The sequence below is a fragment of the Stegodyphus dumicola genome, chromosome 5 (assembly GCF_044657685.1).
Source record: "Stegodyphus dumicola isolate Sdum_Otavi_A_Nest chromosome 5, ASM4465768v1".
In the NCBI taxonomy this organism is placed as follows: Eukaryota; Metazoa; Arthropoda; class Arachnida; order Araneae; family Eresidae; genus Stegodyphus; species Stegodyphus dumicola.
The window spans coordinates 162,304,360-162,323,726 of NC_140772.1; the positions used below are offsets into that span (position 1 = coordinate 162,304,360).

A 19,367-nucleotide genomic window follows, 5' to 3' on the forward strand; every position below is an offset into this window, starting at 1 on the left:
TCCACAATGTAAGAAACATATACATTCATGTAGATTCTTCATTCTTTGAACATGATACAGGGCGATAACATTTGGGGGCAACAATTTGAAAAGTGATTCAATGTTTTTAGTGATAATACGCAAAGTACCGTTTCCAGACTAATAGCCTTTCTGGGCTAACAGTATTCAAAAATTATATACAGTCAAAAGTCGTTAATTCGGACACCCATAATCCGAAATGATCTATAATCCGGACCTCAAAGCTACAAACTTTCTGCGCATGCGTCGCGTTCACGCACGCGCATAGGCGTTTACGAGTGCGCGTAAGACCTTTACGGCTGACAATATATGTGTGCGCATGCGCGTTTAATGTGTAACGGACGGTATAAAAAAAGCTAAAATTATCTAATTCAATTAATGTTGCAGATTGCGTTGTTCCTTAATCTTCGAATTGGATCCAGCTTATTATTTTTTGCAGACTGTTAGAGCAATTTTATAAAAGTAAGCTTGAACTTTCGATTATGTCAAATAGAATTTCCGATATATATTTATTAATACGTAAAGGATCTACAAAGTGAATGTATGTTTCGAAATCCGAAATCTGTTTATCAATTTCACGCCGCGGCGCGCAGTGATTTGGAAGTTGATCTGTCAGCACTGTCCTTATCTTCAGGGCAGATGTTTTTATTTTATTTGGCTTATAATTCCTTACTAAATGTAGTATTTCATCTCGATGTACTCCGTCTTTGATATGATTTAAATCAAGTTCCTCATCATTATAATTCGCTTCCGATAGCGAAGAAAGTGACCCAGAGGTTATTGAAAACGAAAAAATTTCGATTGGCAAATTAGTCGGTATTCTCAACACAGCAATTATAGGACTTCAACAGCAGAACTTTGTAACTAAACAAGAAATTATGTCTGTTTAATAGAATTAAAGAGAAAGTATTATCACATGAAACGAAGCAACTTAAACAACTTACATTGAAAGAAATGTTTAATAAAGTAAACAAAAAAATATTAAGCTTTTTCTTTTTGTAAATTTTGATATCCATTAGATCATAATTGTTCTTTATTTCATAAATTACGGTTTCATATTTTTAATTTTGTAATTTCTGCATGCCATCTTACCAGATTTAAACTGATGATCTATAATCCGAAAAAATCGATAATCCGGAATCGCCGAAGTCCCGAAGAGTTCGGATTAACGACTTTTGACTGTATTAATAGTATTTCAATTTTTACTTCTTTGCACGATTTGTACAAAGTAAAGAAAATATTGCAGTCGCAAAAATTTGAGGGATCTCGTATTTCAGCAAAAATATCTATTTCAGTTACTCTCGAAACCATCTGAACGATGTTTTTGCTTAACATCTGCATGCACGGACAGAAAAGGGGCTGTTTTTGCTAAAAAGGATTGTGTAATGGATTCAGAAGTTTTTTTTTTACGTCCGACTTTATCAGTGAGCTCACTTTTTTTTAATACTTATATGCTGGTAAAGTGTCTATTTTTTACTTTAAAAGTGATTGAATTATGTGGTGTTTAAGCTCCGGTTAAGGTTTTATGCCTTTAAGTTAATCTGCATGCAAAAGTTGTAGAATTATCAACAATTTAAAAGTTTAAGTGGTGAGTTAAGAACGAACCACCATTTATTTGCATTTGAAACTTGGTAGAATAGTGAATGAAGAAAGTTTCTGCATTTTCAATGTCTTTTTGCCAAGTGGGACCAAAAGCAAACTTTTAGTTTTGTGCACCGAAAAATCTGCCTTTGTGCTTGTTTTTGTGTAGTCACTCTAATTTTAATCACGAAAAAAATTTTTTAACACGATTTTTATTATTTGTTTTTCTGTATTTTTTACAATTTGTAATGAACATGTTTTGAGTTTTTATGTATTTTTGTTCTGCCGTGAAGTGAGAAGTGAATTAGTTGGATAAAAATATATATATCCAATGAAATTCAAGGAAATAAGTTTAAATGAAAATGCAGCAAAAAATGTGTATAATTTAATAAGCCATACAAGGAAGTCATGTGGTGTCCACATCAGATTTCTGTAAACTGTTCATCACTAAAAATCCATTTTCAGTGTTTCATTTTGATAAATAAAACATTTTATGAAAATTTGGAGGTTTTGTGAAGGTTAAGTAAATTTTGTAATAAATAGCATATAAAAATGCATAGAATTCTTAACTGATATTAAGTACAGAAAATGTTTTTCTCACAGATTAAGAAAATTCTTATCAGAAGTGGAATATCATTTAATGAAAATATATTTGAACTGGTTTGGGAAGCTGTCAAGCAGCAAGACAAAGCTAGTATTGGACGAATTTGGTACGCACTGAAATATTTGTGCTTAAAACAAAATAAGCTTTAATATGTATAAACTATTTTCAACTACTAAATAAATATATTTTTTATTTGCTTCACTATTTCTTTTTTATCTGATAGCTTTGTGCGCTATTAAAGCAGTGGTAGTATAAACAAGCAATAAGTTCATTCATATATAAAACAATGTTAAAAAACAACAGACAGCATGATGGTATATTTGAAGATATCTAGTTCCTTCCCCACTTTCTTAAAATTAGAAGTTCACTACTTATAATCCCAATTTAATATGAAGATATGTAACTTTTTATCTTTTCTCTGGATAAAAGATAAAAATCTTTCTAGTTGTGTGATAATATTTTTCAGTCTATTATTTTGCTTAGTGTAATGCTATTCTTACTAAGTAGAGCAAAATCTAAACGAAAAAAAACTTATCAAAAGTTAAATAAAGCATCTACAGAGTTGCCAACTCTCCCAATTTAGAGAGGAGACTCCCGATTTTCTACTGCTCTCCTGCCAACCCGATTTACAATATATTTCTCCTGACTTTTTCTTATTCTTTAAATTTCTCACGATTTTTATGGAACTTGGCTTAATATTTTGTTATATGAACAAAAAAAAGAGTGATTTTGGATGCCTAAAAGCAATTGAATTTCCTCTAGATTATATCTAAAACAAAAACTTGCGAATTAGATAACTTCTGCTTTGTGAGTGAGAGCATATACGTATCCAGAAACATCATTCTCCAATGGATATCGTGCTCCACTGCGTGTCACCTGACATATGTTAACCAACGAGGACAAAGCAAGCTGTTATTTGGATGTTCTTCAGTTATTTCGCTTATTTTGTTCTTAGTTGTGCGCAAATACACGTGCCTTCAGAAAATAGTTTTAGAAATTATCATCTTTTGTTATGTCTGCGAGAAAGGTGAAATACTCGTGTACATTTCAAAAATCGTACACAGTGACTTTTCTTCCATTATTTCCTCAGGGAAATGTAATAAATTTGCGATTTTTCTATTTCGCATGGTGGAAGGGCGGATGTTCTCAAACATGTGCGTACACAAAAACACAAAGACAACATAAGTTGTTTTGAAAAAAAAAAAAAAAAAACGAAAAATTAAATTTTTCTTCAGAAACAAAGGACCAAAAAGTTATTAATGCAGAATGTCTGTTCTCTGTCTTTTTACTGGAGCACAACCTGCCACTGAATGCATCGGATCATGCTGCAGCTTTATTTAGAAAAATGTTTCCCGATAGTGAAATCGCTAAGCAATACTCAAGTGCAAGAACCAAAACAGGTGCAATTGTTAAAGAAATGGATTTGAAAAATAAATCTTCAGTTATTGATAGCATTAAAATAGCTCCGTTCTCCTCTCTACGGATGGAAGCAATAATACTGTTTCAAAACTGTATCCAATTAGTGTTTCTTTTTTTTAATCCAGAGTCTTCAGAAAATAAGTGCAGTTTACTTTCTGTCCCCACTTTAGAAGGACATTTGACTTACTGTAGCACAGCTAATTATTAAAACTTTAAAAGAAAATGTAGTCCCTCTGGATAATTGCTTAGCACTTGGTGCCAATAATGCACCAGTATTGGTAGGCTTGGAGACTGGTGTTGCACGCATCTTAAGAAAGGAAAATTCAGATTTGCAGATTATGAGGTGCACCTGTCACCTCTTAAATTTAGCAGCTGAAAAAGGGGCAGCTTCTTTAGCAATAAATGTGGATGAACACATTGTTGATATTTACTATTATCTTGAAAGAAGTTCTAAAAGGAAGGAAAAATTGAAACATTTCCAACAGCAGTTTACAATTAGAAAACTTGGATGAAGTTATAAAATCAGCTAAGATTGACACCCAGTGGAGTTTAATTGGAAAACTGAAAGATGCTGATGGAATTTTAAAATATAGTGAACTGTCTAGAATTATGTTGGCCATCTCGACAGTTCCCCATAGTAATGCAGAGTGTGAGAGGATTTTCAGTGTTGTTTCGAAAATGAGGACTTAAATCTAGATCTAAAATTAGTGATGACACATTAGAAAAACTTTTATTAGCGAAAGCAGGCCTACGTGGCAATTGCTATGAACAAAATTATGAAGTTTCTTTCTTAAAGAAAGCAAAATCTGCCACTGTTTATAACATTTGTACGAAAACTGATTAAAGTTTTTTTTTTCCTTCGTTTTCTTAAACGATGCAAGTAATAAAAATGTTTTTCATGTGTAAGGTATTTTTGCCTTGCTTGCATTTAAGAATTAGTTACTATTTAAAGTTAATTCATTATTAAAAACTATATTTTCATTATTTAAAAAGTCTTTTTAACATTGTGAAAAATCTCCTGATTTTTGAGTGTCATAGGTTGGCAAGTATGCATCTATAAATATACTGTTATGGTGTGAATGAAAAACATTATGATTACCTCCTTTATTGATAGGATGTATATGAGTGTGCATGGTGTTTATGCTTTGATTTTTTAATAGTACAACTTTTTTTTTTTCATTCCTCTGAAACGTGTAATTTTTCCTACTTTGGGTAAGGAAAAATTATGACTATTTGTAAAATTTAAAAAAAAAAAAAAAAAAAAAAAAAAAAGGTTTTTGAACTGGTAAATTTGTCCATTTTGTGATAATGCTGTGTCCATTTGTGATAATGTCCATTTTGTGATGTCCTTATGTAATAAATACTACATTTAAGCAATCGTCAAACTCAAGATATTGTTAAAAACAGAAATTAAAACATAAAATTTCAGCTTTAACAAGAAGGAAATTATTTGTATATTTTCCATTTTATTCACAATAAGACAGTGCAAATGTCAATTTTCTGACACATTTTTATTACTTAATTCAACCATAAATACCATGCTTTATCTTGCTCCTACTGAAAGCTTTCATGATAATGAAATGAAATGAAATATGGGAAATGCATTTGAAATATATCTGCACTTACATTTTCCTAAGAATGCAAAAACTAGCAAATTATGATTCATATGTTAGTGTTGGAACCTTTATCCTAGAGATGCCAATTCTCCAAGTTGAGGTGGGAGACTCCTGCTTTTTTAATGTATTCCTACCAAATCAGTTTACAATGTTTCAGTTCTCTTATGAACATGAAGTACTGTGGCCATTCATCTGTTTAATACTGGCCAGAACTCAAAGCTAACAGCTGATTTTTATGTTCTCTTGTAACTAAATGGTGAGAAAAACTCTTTTAACTAAATGGTAATGTGTTTCAAGAACTGGTTTACAAATTTGCAGTTATTTTAGTTATATCTGTGAAAACAAATAAAATGTACGATTACTAAAATCCTATGTGGATAATTTAATATATTATTTCATCATTTGTGATGCATGCCATTTGTAGTCATTTTTTGATTTCATGCAGTAAAACAGCCACCACTCTTACTAAACAGGCCTGGGCAAACATTTTAGCTCAGATGCCAGATTAGAGAAAAAATATGATACTTTGAAAACCAATCTGCCACTTTTTTCCAGTAGTTGTATAAAAACTAAAATATTATAAAAGTAATAATAAATTTCATGGATGCGTATTTTTGTACCAATTACATAAATGAATAAGTGATTGTATTTTTATATTAATTTGGATAACATTTAAAATTCGTTCCTTTTTAAAATTCTCTCTGTATATTTTTATCATTCAAATATTTTAGGATTAATCTTCAGTTGAGATAAAAGAAAATTGACAAGAAGTTTCTTATTGCAGCACTGAAGCAAAGAAAGTGTATGTAAAGAAGGAAAGGCTCCATAGACGTAATGTAAACCAGTTTGTCTTCTACGCAAGAGGGACAATTCGTCAAGGGATTTGGTAACGGAACCTGTTGGCAAGAATTTCCCGCTTTGTGATGTACCTGGCTGAGATTTTTCATCTCTGCCACGTGTACAGGAAATTGAGGAAGACGGGTTAAGATGGAATCGTTCTTTGACTTTTCGTGATAATTTAAACTCGAATTTTCATGCTTTTTTGTTTTACTAGTTGAACTTGTATTATCCATATCGCACTTTGATGTCTGTTTTATATCTGTCAATATGTAGGGGAAAAAATTGAGTTACACAGCTTTAATACTCTTGATAAGCGTGACCATCAAACCCTCTTTGAACTTCCATATCAGCTTCAAGCTTTGGCGCTTTTTGGCGACAGATATTTCATGCATGCGCAGTTGTGTTCCTTTTCGTTTGGAGGGAGCCACTCCTGCTGCTGTGAAGCTTTCCTTCTTAACAATACATATTCTTCGACTGAAGCAAGCTACCATACTTAACTGATTATCCGCGATTCCAGCGCTCTGATACGCCACCTAGTGGCTAAAAGGTGGAAACATTAAAAATCGGTATTTACATTTGACAATACTACGTAGTTTGTGAAACGTGTTGTGATCAAAAAGTAATTAAACGTTTATTTTTTACTGTTGTGGGCATTATGTGTTCAGTCGTTTTTACCACTTGTAGGACAAATCTAAAGAAAATGCTTGTAATATCATGTAATCAAAAGTTAACTACATGTTATGTGTCGGGATTGCTTTCTCAAGTACTGAGGGGTAGGTACTTTTTTTAATGTTTGGTCACGATATTATTCATTGCATGTATTTTCTATAATACATATACAATACTAATATTTCTATTACAAGTGTCTTTTTTTTTAAGTGCTTTGCTTGTTGATATTCTCAAAATTGCATCTGACAATTAGTACTATTATGTATATAATAGATATAAGTACAATAGACGAATATAATAGATCAATATATTTTTAGTATATAATGATTCAATAACATTTTTATGGGGGGGGGGAAAAAGGCACTTTTGACTGCACAGATTTTCTGGAAATCCCAAGTTAAACACATATGAAATCATTTGTTTACAATCAGTGAATGTTAAAATCAGCTACCTGTCGCAATACAATAAAACAGTGACTCAATTTCCTACAACAGCAAGCAGTTCTTCCTTTACATGAACAAGAATTTTTTTTAATGTCCTTTGATTTCATGCGATCAGGACGGTTTAAATAGGAAGCCAAAATTTGTAAACTGGATTTTTCAAGTAAAATTCCGTGCATAACCAAATAATCCGCTTTTTAAAATTCTCTCTGCTTTAGTAAAACACCGAGAATTTACGCCTCCTTGAACAAAATGAAAAGTTTCAGAAAAGCTAAGCAACTCCATTTTTGAGTGTATGAAGTCAGATCACAAATCAAAATACTGGTTTTTATCCTCCACATTAATGTGTGAAAGCGCCATCTATAGGTGAATTGAATCGCAGATCACCTTTATACTGTTGCGAAATAAATACTTCTCCAACTGAAAATTACCTTATTTTGTTGTTGAGAAAATTCTTCTGATAGTAAGTAGCAATTTTTCACTCTTAGATTATGTGCAAGGTAGTGTAGTGAATGCTTGTGTGTTTTTATTTGCTGCAAAATGAGAAAGGCTGAAGTGCAGTACAGTACCACTTTTGCCAAAACCTTGACAAAAATCAAACATTTGTTGCATTTAGTAGAATGTCAGGCTTTTGTACAAATATAGCAAGCTTTTATCATCAAAAACTTTCTGCAAAGGAAATTCATCAAGCCTCCAACAATTATGCCACAAGTCTCGCACAAATTTGAGATGTATTCGTGATGTAAAGCAGTATGTTGTCAAAATAATTCTGTGGCAGCACATGATGTCGCCAGTGGCCAAAAAGTATCAATCAAAGTCTCATTGTTTTTTTAAGCAAATACAGATCACCGGGTATATATGGAGATCAGCAGCACAAAAGGAAGGACTTCTTGGAAAAAGTGTTTTATTTTTGTTGTTTCTTACTTTTAAAATTTTTTTTGATTGGTTGCCCTTGTATGCAGTTCTTAGCATGCCATCATCTTGTAAATGGCTCTTCCCTTTCATGTGTTAGCTTGGTAAAAAGTTAACTGACAACAAGTTCATGATTTTTTGGTGGGGGTGCAGAAGATTAGAAAGTACTGCAAAATCCTGAAGGACTTAATGACATATGGGGATTATAACTGCTACATTGTGAGAACTAGTGCTAACTGGTGAGTTGTGGATTCATAGGTACAGTTTTATAATTAGAAATAGTCACCATCCCTAAGACTAACAAAACATAATTTAAAGCCAGTTAAATCATTTTCTTCAACTTCTAGGCAGTGATGCATCGTAAATACGTAAAACAAGGCCAAAGCATTACAAAAGAGTACTAAATGAATATATTTACTATATTGTGCAATGCAAATTACTGGATCTGTAGGCTGCAAAATCTTTGTAGCTGCACTACGTATTCTTCTCAGATAATTCATGCTTTTTTTGTTAAATATAGTAATTGTATGGTTTTTAGATTCCTAATAAAGCTCCTTTTGATTTCTAGTTGTACATAGACTCAAATTAGACATATACAGTACAAAGTCCGTAATCCAGACTCGTCGGGATTTCAGTGATTACGGATTAGGGGATTTTCCGTATTATAGATCATCAATTTAAATCTGGTAAGAGGGCATGCAGAAATTATACTATTAAAAATATCAAACTGTAATTTATGAACTAAAGAGCAATTATGATCTAAAGTGTATCAAAATTTACCAAAAAAAAAAAAAAAAAAAAAAAGCTTAATATTTATTTGTTTACTTTAGTAAACATTTCTTTCAATGTAAGTTGTTCAAGTTGCTTCGTTTTTTCTGCTAATACTTTCTCTTTAATTCTGTAAACAAACATAATTTCTTGTTCAGTTACAAAGTCCCACTGTTCAAGTCTTGTAATTGCTGTGTTGAGAATACCGACTAACTTGTCAATTGAAATTTTTTCGTTTTCAATAACATTCTCTGTTACTTTCTTCACGATCGAAGCGCGCATGGGTAAACGCTTTATGTGAATGCGTAGCGAACGCATAAGTTTGTGACTTTGAGGTCCGGATTAACCGGACGTCGGATTGGCCAGACTAATAATAAAAAGATTTATACATCATAATAGCCTCACCTGTATTCTGTTCACAAAAATGTCTCCAGGATTTACTCTAAAGAATACACATTTCAAAGGAGTCTGAGGAGTTTTTTCAGATATTCGGATGATTAATAGGTGTAGGTGGGGGGGGGGGGAATCTGCCCCCAGGCACAGCAGCCAAGAGGTGCAAACTGATGTTATGGAATTTTAGAATGAAATGTATTTCCATTCTTGGCACAAAATCTTCAGCTGTCCTTAGGAGCTCAAAACCCTAGCTACGATTCTGTCAATGAACTGTCTTTACCAGCTAAAGATCAGATACTTTTTTTAACTGACATAGTATTCTCTTAATGAACAGATATTTGAAATATACTTATAATACTTCTTAAGAATTTGTTCAGTAAATGGCATTGGGGCTGGTTGCATTGGCATTTTTGTGGTTTTCCCCATTTGTAATATGGATACAAAACAATTTCCTATAGAAAGTCTCAATGAAGATATCCATTTCCTTAGGGACATTTCCATTTATTGTATTATGGTATTTTCATTTATTGTATTGCTTGCATTCAATAAATGCCTTCAAGTAATACTTTTATATTTTAATAAATTTATTCTTTTATCAGATTTTTAATGCAGAATGCCTAAACATAATGAAAATGGATTTTAATTAAAGCTCATTAAAGACTTCTAAATATTTTGTCCTATCTCAGTCTGATTACATAAAATGCAACCATTGAATTAAAGTTGTGTAAACTTTCTTGTCTAATTTTCCAGCATGTTTAAACAAAGTGTTCAAATCAATAGAAAATAATAACCTGTATTTTGAATTTCTTCTTATGCTGCAAATATATGTATAAAGTAATGTTTGCAAAATGTATTCAGAATAAACACACTGGCCAAATTGTTCATAATGGTTAATAATTCGTATATGTCAGCTTAGAATGTGCCATATAAAATAATTTACTGCATATTGATTTAATGACTATTTACAGTATTTTAGTAAGATTTCTTAAAGTGGACATTAAAAACTCGAACATTAAAAAATGAAAAGAACTAGGACGTTTTTTTAAATCTAGTTTGTATTATGTATGCATCACCTTAATAGTAAAGGTATGCATGCATAAGCATTCTGATGAAAAGAATAATACTGAATAATTAAACTTTATGAAAAAAGTAATATTGAATAATTAAACTAAAACTGCATTTTTTTGGAAGGAAGCAAGTAAAAACTTCCGTTCTTTGAATGCACTTCTTTTATTTTAACAAAGTTCATTTAAACTGACAGGAATTTTTCTGTTTGTGTAAATTGACTTTTTTTTAAAGCCAGTTTTTAAAAGCAAAATTGCATTTTCAACTTTAGATACTCGCATTCTTTCTTCAAACTGATTGTTCAGATTAATACTTATGATGAAGTGTAATCGTGGATGGATAATATAGTGCTTGCAGTATTTCTAGTTTTGATACATTTTTTTACCCAAATTTAGATCTCTGGATTAGTTTTTAAAAATTTAAACAGCTCTCTTATGTTATTATAAATCTAGAATATATTTAGTTTAAAATATTCAAATGAGTTTTTTTGCCCATTTTAAATTTTGTTTTGAATAAAATTTTAATAATACTAAAATCCTGTAATATCTTGTATTCATTAATTACCTTTCCCCCCATCTGTATTTTAATATACTGTAAGAGAGAACATAAAGTAAAAGATACACTTCTTTTAATTAGATTTCTTAAAAAATTTGGAGAATTTAATTAATAAAAGACTGTTATCACTGGAATATCTTTAAATGAGAATGATATAGTATATTACAGAGAAGATTTACTACTAGGAATATACAATAAAAATTTAGATTAATTAAATGCTGTAATTGATCTGTTTCTAAAATGGTAATGATTTCAGTTTTTCACATGGATTAATGCATAAATAAGACTGTTACTCATAATTCTTTTTAAATGAACAAATATTTAGTAGCTGCAGTTTTTAATGTCATTAGTAAATGTTTAAAATAAACACTAGATTCAATGAATAACAATGATAATGTTGACACTAAAATATTTTCCATCAACAACATACAGTTAGATACAAGGAAAGCAACTTCAAATTTAACCACAATCAAATTCTTACAGACAAAAAAGAATTTTCCATTCAACAAATACCCTGAACAACAATGATGACATTGCCTTTTAAACAATTTTTTCATGAACAGTTTTAAAAAAAAATGACTTGGCGAGAATTTTGCAACACCAAAGAATGTTTTAGATAAACAACAAAAGATAAAAAACAAAATTAATTAACAGAACCAAAATATATTAAAATACACGATGCATTTTATTTTTTGGTAAGTTTCAAATGAATTAAATTATAGAAACACTTTTAGGGGAGAAAATACGCACCCTAAACTACATGCTGCTTTATTTACTTATTTAAATTCCCCCCCCCTAAATTTACTTTTAATTTTTCACTTCTCTGACCTCACTACAAATTCTGATGAAATTACACGTACAGAAAATCACTGATAATTTACAATTTGGTAACAATTATTGATATTATTTTTTGTACAACTAACATACATAAAAAAACTCTGATAATGTACAGTTCAAATTGTTCCCCTCCCCAACTATATTTTCAAACATCTCAATTTCCAAAACACACAAATTGCTGCACGACAGTAGCCATAAAAGCTCTTAAATGTACAAAATTCACTCTCACACAAAATTAGAAAACGGAAGTACAGAATTATTAATATGAATGAATTTTCAACAACTGATTGAACCTTCAAAGAAATTCTTTCCTTATCCAATACTGTTGAATCATTAATGCTTCTAAGTAAATATATTTTTTATTAATTTTTGTCCAAAATACTATTTTAAAAATTGTCTTGCTAATTCTCTTAGAAATACAAAAATACAGCATATTTACTTTTAAAATACTGTTAATGTACTTTTAATCTTTTTATTTTAGAAATTTAAATATACATTTTATCTACAAAGTAATGTGATTTTCAGATACAGCTGCCATCATGAAAAGTAAGATGTTTAAATGTGTTAACATTTATTTATAAAGCAGCATCCCAAAACAGTTGACTAAAAATAAAATTAGTACATGTTCATATCATAATAAGCCTTATTAACTGAATACTTAATAAATTCCCTGTGCAACACTGGTTAAAAATTGTGCCTTACGAAGCATTTATATTCAATCAACTTTTACAAAAGCCTGTAAATAGCTTTGAAAAATGTCCAAATATTATTTCACAAATGCAGAATGAACTTATTCAGCATATTAATTCAAACCATTTGAGATGTCTGCTGAGAACCAGTCATCATGACTTTGGTTACAAAATTGACAATTGCACTTGCTGGCTGTTCAGGTTCCAGTTCGGCAAAAAGGTGGCATTGGTTGTCAGTCAAACTAGTAGGTTTACGAGCAACAAATCCAAACATACGGCTGAAGATGAGGAGGAAAGAAGTTATTAATTTTTTATCTCAGATGCTAAAATGGTTAATTCAGAAATTTAGTTTTAGTTTCTTACCAAGTATTTATTGGGACACCATCTTCATTTGTTTGAGTCCATTTTCTGTCTTCTAAATCTAATCCACAATGACTGATAGTATTCACTGGGTAATGGCGTCTGAAGAATAACCTATGAATACATAATATAATAATAGTAAATGTCTGTATAAATTTTAGCTTTCATATACAGTTTAAGTATTTATGAAGTTCTGATTTCTGTATATCCACTTTTAGAAGTTTTAATAGCTGATAGGTACTTCATGAACTTAAAAATGATCCTGAATTTTCTACGCAATAACAAAATTAGCAAAATACCCATACTGACCACTAAATTTAGAGTTTAATTTGTTTCAATTAATGTTTGTTTGTATACTTACTTTCTTGTATTATCTGTTAATGTAATTCCTTGCTCAGAAACTTTAAAATGTACAGGAACTGCTGTAGGTAAAGGCTTCACAGCTAAGGTTTCAGTCAAAGCTTTCTTTACTGCTTGTGGCCCTGTGAGAGATTCCATCTCAACACTGTTTAAGTAAAGGACACTGCAAGCTGTTCAAAAAGATGAAACAATTATTAATAATGATAAATAAGTAATTTTACAAGTGATAATTTTTTTACTAATGCAAAACCCAATAAACACTAAGAGATATAAAAACAATTAATTATTAACAATGATAAGTAATTTTACATATCAATTTTTACTAATGCAAAAATCCAATAAACACTAAGAGTTAATGCAGCACAATGACACTTTTAGGAACAAATAAGTATTCAGTTTAAATACTATGCTATGTGAGAATATAGAGACCTGTGTCCTAAGTTTCATAATGTTGAAACACAGATGCTATTAAAGTAAAATCTTTCTATAAAAATATACTTCTACCAGTGCTGATAATATTTATGCTTCTACCAGATTACTGTTGGACCTCATTCTTTGAAACAGATTTCAGTTCAACTGGCGTTTTCTTTTTTGGCTCTTCCACTTGTTCTTGTAACTGGAATGTTGACTCTCAAGTTAACCTAGGAGCTCAGAAAACAGAAACTTTTCATTTTAAGTCAGAAGAATACAATAAATGTGGAAAAGTAAAGAATTTCTGATTTGGTAACGAATTTTTAAACCACATATCCCCTATAGTACATTATTCAGTTCCAGGTATTGCACTTTAGTCAAAGTAGATACTGAAGACAAACAATGTCCCTGATGTCAAAAATATCTCAATGCTTTAATTTCTGAATCTTCTTATTTGGGAATTTGTAGATTATTCGATAATTACTGGAACACAAAAGATACTTGACAATCTCCAAAAATGAGACAAATTCCAGATAGTAAATCTGCTTCAATATTCTGTAGGTTTCTATTAGACATATGTCCATCTTCAAGAAGGACTTACTTTGCATAAAATGCCATTTCTTACACATCACTCAATCATTAAACATTCAATTTGGAATAGCCATGCATTTGAAGAATCACATGACATAATGAAACTACAACTCGGAGAAGCCGTATCAGGCTAAAATTTAGTCGCATTTAAGATCCCCAAAGACCCAGCAATTTCAGTTTTGTTGTGCATTGCATTAAAAATGATGCTTTTGTGATTTAATAATTTTTTCAGGCAGTATTTAATAAAAATGGGAACTTCCTGGGCCTTTCTTTTTTGAAGGATAAACTATATAACTGGAGAGTGTCCTTTCTTCAGATGTTGCTGAACTAATTAGTGTCACTGCTGCTGAATCAGAGAACTCTGTCCTTCAGTTAGATGAGTTTCCTGCATTTTCACTGTTATATTAGGGCATATCTGAAAGCACAGCTACCCACTCATTAGACTGGTCATGATGGAGAAGTTATACTAAAATGATCTTTTAAGTCTCCAGATATCATCCCTTATAATTTTTATGGGGTTATGTATAGGATCTTGTACTATAGTATGTCCCATCTCTTCCACATGATGCTTTGGTTAATTCAAAAGAATTATAGAAATAACACTCTTAGAAAACATGCTGGGTCATGTTATCCAATAAACTATATTTATTGCATTGACATTTGTCAAATCACACATGCTTCCCACACAAAGTGTTTGAAAAGAGAGTGCTACTGAAAAAACTCACAACTTCACTCTTTAGAATGATGTACTTTGTCATTTTGTACTCATTTGGTTAGAATACATTTTTAAAAAATGTCCCAAACTTTTGTTACATGCACTGCTGGACTATATTTAGAATTTTTTTATAAGATGACAGATCCAACCACATACTGCAAATCAGTAAACTAAAAGGCATTTAAGAAAACTTTTATCATTTCAAAAGCTATTTTGGAACTACTCTTATATGCGCCCTCAAGTCGCCAAATGCAGCGACTCCACGGTGCCATATTACTATTTAAATTTTTTGTCTATATTTCTAACTTTAAGTCTAAAATGTCTCCATGTTTTGAATGCACAATTTAAGCTAAAAATCCAAAACAAAAAATTTAGATAGCAAAAACGTAAAGTTTCTAACCAAAAATATTTGACAAGAATCAATGTACACAGCAATATGTTTTAACTTTAAGAAACATCTACGAATTGCACAATCTAGACTACGAACTACGCATACCTTGCTTTAATAAATTAACAAGAATACATTTCAAAGAATACCATGTACACAGTATCCTGTTTAAAGTTAAAAAAAAAAATCTAGGCATTGCGCACAAATCAACAAAATAAACTAAAATTACAAACAATTCAAAAACAAAAATAAGAACAGAAATTCATAGTAAAAAAAAAAAAAAAAAATGAACAATGAATGCATTTTACAAAATAAAATACACTTACCATAATTATTATTGCATAATAATACATTCGTTAATAAAATTTCTCCCGTCACACAACATCTGTGAACAAAGGTGTCACCATTTTGCTATATCACGTCTTTCCGTGATTCAAAATTTTGAAAGTAATGATAAATACTTCCTCCAAAGTTAACTTACTACACGAAAACCACGATCCAAATCTTAAACTCCACTGACAGCCACATACTTTACCAGCAAGCATTTGACTGCAAATCCACACAAGAACTATCAGAAATGCCCTTCTTCGTCCAAGTTTTCAAAGCAGCTCCGCATTTCGCACTCCGTTTTAAAAGTACCACAGAAATTCCAAAAATACACTTTGATCCTCATAAACACACCCATGAACAAAAGACTCATTCACAACTCCAACATCGTACCTTTTAATACTACGAGTAAATTTACTTTCCACACAATCTAAAATACGTGACTGAAACCTCACCACGTCTATCATTGCAACATAGGCCATTTCAAAACATGCACGACACTGCAGCAAAAGAGTTAAGTTCCAACGTCAAAAGGGTTGCCATATAAATAGCATCGTTCACCAAACCATCCAACAGCACGGAATCGCGCCAAAAACCAATATCGCCACATTTGGTGATCTTAGGGCGCATATAAGAGTAGAGCCGCTATTTTTAATAATCACAAAGCATTAAATATTATGCAGTCTTACCAGCTCCTTGTGCTAGAAGTGTATCATTGTTGGTGTTCTGTGGTTCAGGCCCAGCAACTAGATCTGGAAGAAATGACAGATCTAAATGAATAACTTTCTTAAATATATAATTTAATTAATAAAACCTACATTTTTAGCATGTTCACTGCCGATCGCTTGCTAGTGCCCTGATGTAGTAGTATCATCTAATGGCCACATGTATCATGCCGTATTGTTATATTGTACAGTCAAAAGTCGTTATTCGGACACCCATAATCCGGACCTCAAAGCTAAAATCTTTCTGCGCATGCGCCGCGTTGAAGCACGCGCAAAATACGTTTTCGCGTGCGCGTTTAATGTATAACGGACGGTATAAGCTAAAATTATCTAATTATCTATTTCAGTTAATGTTGATGATTGCGTTGTTCCTTAATCTTCGAATTGGATCCGGCTTATTATTTTTTGCAGACTGTAAGAGCAATTTTATAAAAGTAAGCTTGAACTTTCGATTATGTCAAATAGAATTTCCGATGCTGGAGCTCCCAAAGGATCTACAAAACGAAAGTATGTTTCGATGTCCATCAAACAAAAAGTGGAATTGCTACAAAAAATGGATAAAGACATATCCTTTGTTTATCTCACCGTTCCGAAATCTGTTTATCAATTTCACGCTGTTCTGCGCGGGGGGGGGACGTCGCGGCACGCAATGAACTGGAAGTTGATCTGTCAACACTATCCTTATCTTCAGGGCAGATGTTTTTATTTTATTCGGCTTATAATTCCTTACTAAATGTAGTATTTTATCTCGATGTACTCCGTCTTTGATATTATTTAAATCAAATTCCTCGTCATTATAAATATCACGAATACAAATCAAATAGTTTTCTGGTTGCAATTTTCTAATTTCGGCTATGCGTAATGTATGCGCTTTACGCATGCGCGTGTTGAAAGAAATGTTTAATAAAGTAAACAAATAAATATTAAGCTTTTTTTTTTTTTTTTTTTTTTTGTTAATTTTGATACCCTTTAGATCATAATTACTCATTATTTTATAAATTACGGTTTCATATTTTTAATTTTATAATTTCTGCATGCCACCTTACCAGATTTAAACTGATGATCTAAATCCGGAAAAATCAATAATCCGGAATCGCCGAAGTCCCGACGAGTCCGGATTAAAGACTTTTGACTGTACCATGCCAAGGCATGGTACGATAAGCTTCAGATACCTACTCTGGCAGTGAATATGTTAAATTAGCATGCACACTCATTACATATTAATTTGTCACTCTAGATATGATTTTCTGCTTGCAATTTCACATTAATATTTTTATAGTTCATGTTTAGTTTTATTCCAAACAATTTTCAGCACAACACGATTCACAAATCAGCGCAATATTATACATATTATATTTTCTCACAGATTTTTTAGTAAATGTTTATGATCACCTGGATAATGAGTGATGGCCACACAAAAGATTTAGAATCAAGACTTTATTATTCATCTTAATAAAATACATGATGTAAGAAGTAATACTAATATGACAGTAAAATTAATCAAGATCTGCCGCAGACAAGTAAATTACAAGCTCTAATTCTACATTATCTTATGAAACTTTTAATTATTATTATTATCTGACTTGGGAAAAATAAGTGTGCATCATCAAAATCATCTAAATTAACTTAAAATTAATCAATCATCTAAATTAAAGTGTGAATATGTCATTCATTACTATATATCTTAGTGGTTAAACGGAAATGAAATTTTTAATGTATATCCCAAAATATTCAATCCTGCATGTTCCTACATGTGTCAAGACAATGGGTAAAAATTTCTTTTCTATATGATATCTGGAACAGGATTTAAAGCTTCAACAGGAAAACATTTCAGAACAGAATTCAGTTGCAGTACCAGTTCACAAGTAATTTTATTTGTTACTTTGCTTCTTTTACAGCTGCATTAAATTTATTTTAAGAACTGATGTTTTAGATGGCATAATCTGGACGCCTATTCTACGATCACGGGATATCTATCACTTCTATAGACGCGCGCGCTTACCCGGGACAATTCCAAGAAACGAGATTCTAGTAGCACGGCTTTAAGCGGCAGGCTTCCAAGAAATGTTTCGTCTAGCTAGGAGGAACCTGTTCCGGCTACGAGCAACATTTGAAAACTTTCCCAAAATGTTCCGGCTGGAGACGTGTTCCTCGAACGTTCAACCAATCAGACAAAAGGTCAGCTTCTGAAGGATCACGGGTAACTTTCAATATGGCGATGGCTCTCACTGTGAAGTGATGGACGGTGGAAATAGAGGCCGATTTAATTATTGCTGTTTTGTTGTAATACAACTGCCTGAGTCATTTTTTAAATAATTATATATTCGTGGAAATTTCAGAGTTGACAGTATTTTACGACGTTCTTGCAGTTCGGATTTGTTTACAAATTGTTCGTCGCCAAATTTGTCGTATTTCGTGCTGATCGTGTATTATCACTGTTATATAATAGAATTTTATTTCTTAAATTTAAGTTGAATAATTTTTTAAAATCCGTTTGTATATGCGCGGCTTTTCTCCTAATTACTTATCTTTGAAATTGTTAATTGCATAATCAGTGATACATTTTAAACAGCATAAAAGATGTATAAAAAAAGAAAAGCATAGCTTATGTAATAATAAGAATACTCATTAAATTTGTCTATTATTTTCATGTTATTAATGAAATACTTTTTGGATTATAAATACATTAGAAACTATACTTTTATTGTAAATGCTACATATTGAAACATTGGAAATTTATGGATTTATTATTATGCATGATGAAAAACATTTGTATATACATTCATTAATATAAATCTTATTCATTACATTAATACTAATAAATATATATTAACAACTTCTAAACCATCGCATCTTTCTATCTGTATGTAAATATATGACTTATTAGATGTGTATATATATATATATGTATGTATGAATACAAAAATGAACATTGCCAAGAAGTTTATTTGAAGTTGCTTTTAATTCAGATAACGATTATGTAATTGGCAGCAACTATAGTTATCAGTTCTTTGCAAATTATTATGGGTATGTAATAATCAGTTGAAAAATAATTGATGAGTATTTGAGTACTAAAGAGTGTAC

The 19,367-nt window shown here is 31.2% G+C and overlaps 2 protein-coding genes across 11 annotated transcripts in view; one reads left to right on the plus strand and one right to left on the minus strand.

Annotated features, from left to right (window-relative positions):
• Positions 1 to 10,860, plus strand: part of LOC118184865 (EF-hand domain-containing family member B-like) — a 94,770-nt gene extending 83,910 nt beyond the window's left edge. For 2 of the 3 annotated variants that reach the window (XM_085817323.1, XM_085817322.1), the window contains exons 9-10: positions 2,203 to 2,309; positions 6,023 to 10,860. In XM_085817323.1, the coding sequence (XP_085673449.1) occupies positions 2,203 to 2,309; positions 6,023 to 6,128 (213 nt within the window). In that variant the 3' untranslated portion in view covers positions 6,129 to 10,860. The remainder of the gene's footprint in view (positions 1 to 2,202; positions 2,310 to 6,022) is intronic. The other variant, XM_085817324.1, reaches the window with a different exon arrangement.
• A 340-nt stretch (positions 10,861 to 11,200) lies between these two features.
• Positions 11,201 to 19,367, minus strand: part of by (focal adhesion protein tensin) — a 699,237-nt gene continuing 691,070 nt past the window's right edge. For all 8 annotated transcript variants that reach the window (XM_085817318.1, XM_085817317.1, XM_085817321.1 and 5 more), the window contains 4 exons: positions 16,248 to 16,310; positions 13,128 to 13,296; positions 12,770 to 12,880; positions 11,201 to 12,684 (listed from right to left, as the gene is read on the minus strand). In XM_085817318.1, the coding sequence (XP_085673444.1) occupies positions 12,525 to 12,684; positions 12,770 to 12,880; positions 13,128 to 13,296; positions 16,248 to 16,310 (503 nt within the window). In that variant the 3' untranslated portion in view covers positions 11,201 to 12,524. The remainder of the gene's footprint in view (positions 12,685 to 12,769; positions 12,881 to 13,127; positions 13,297 to 16,247; positions 16,311 to 19,367) is intronic.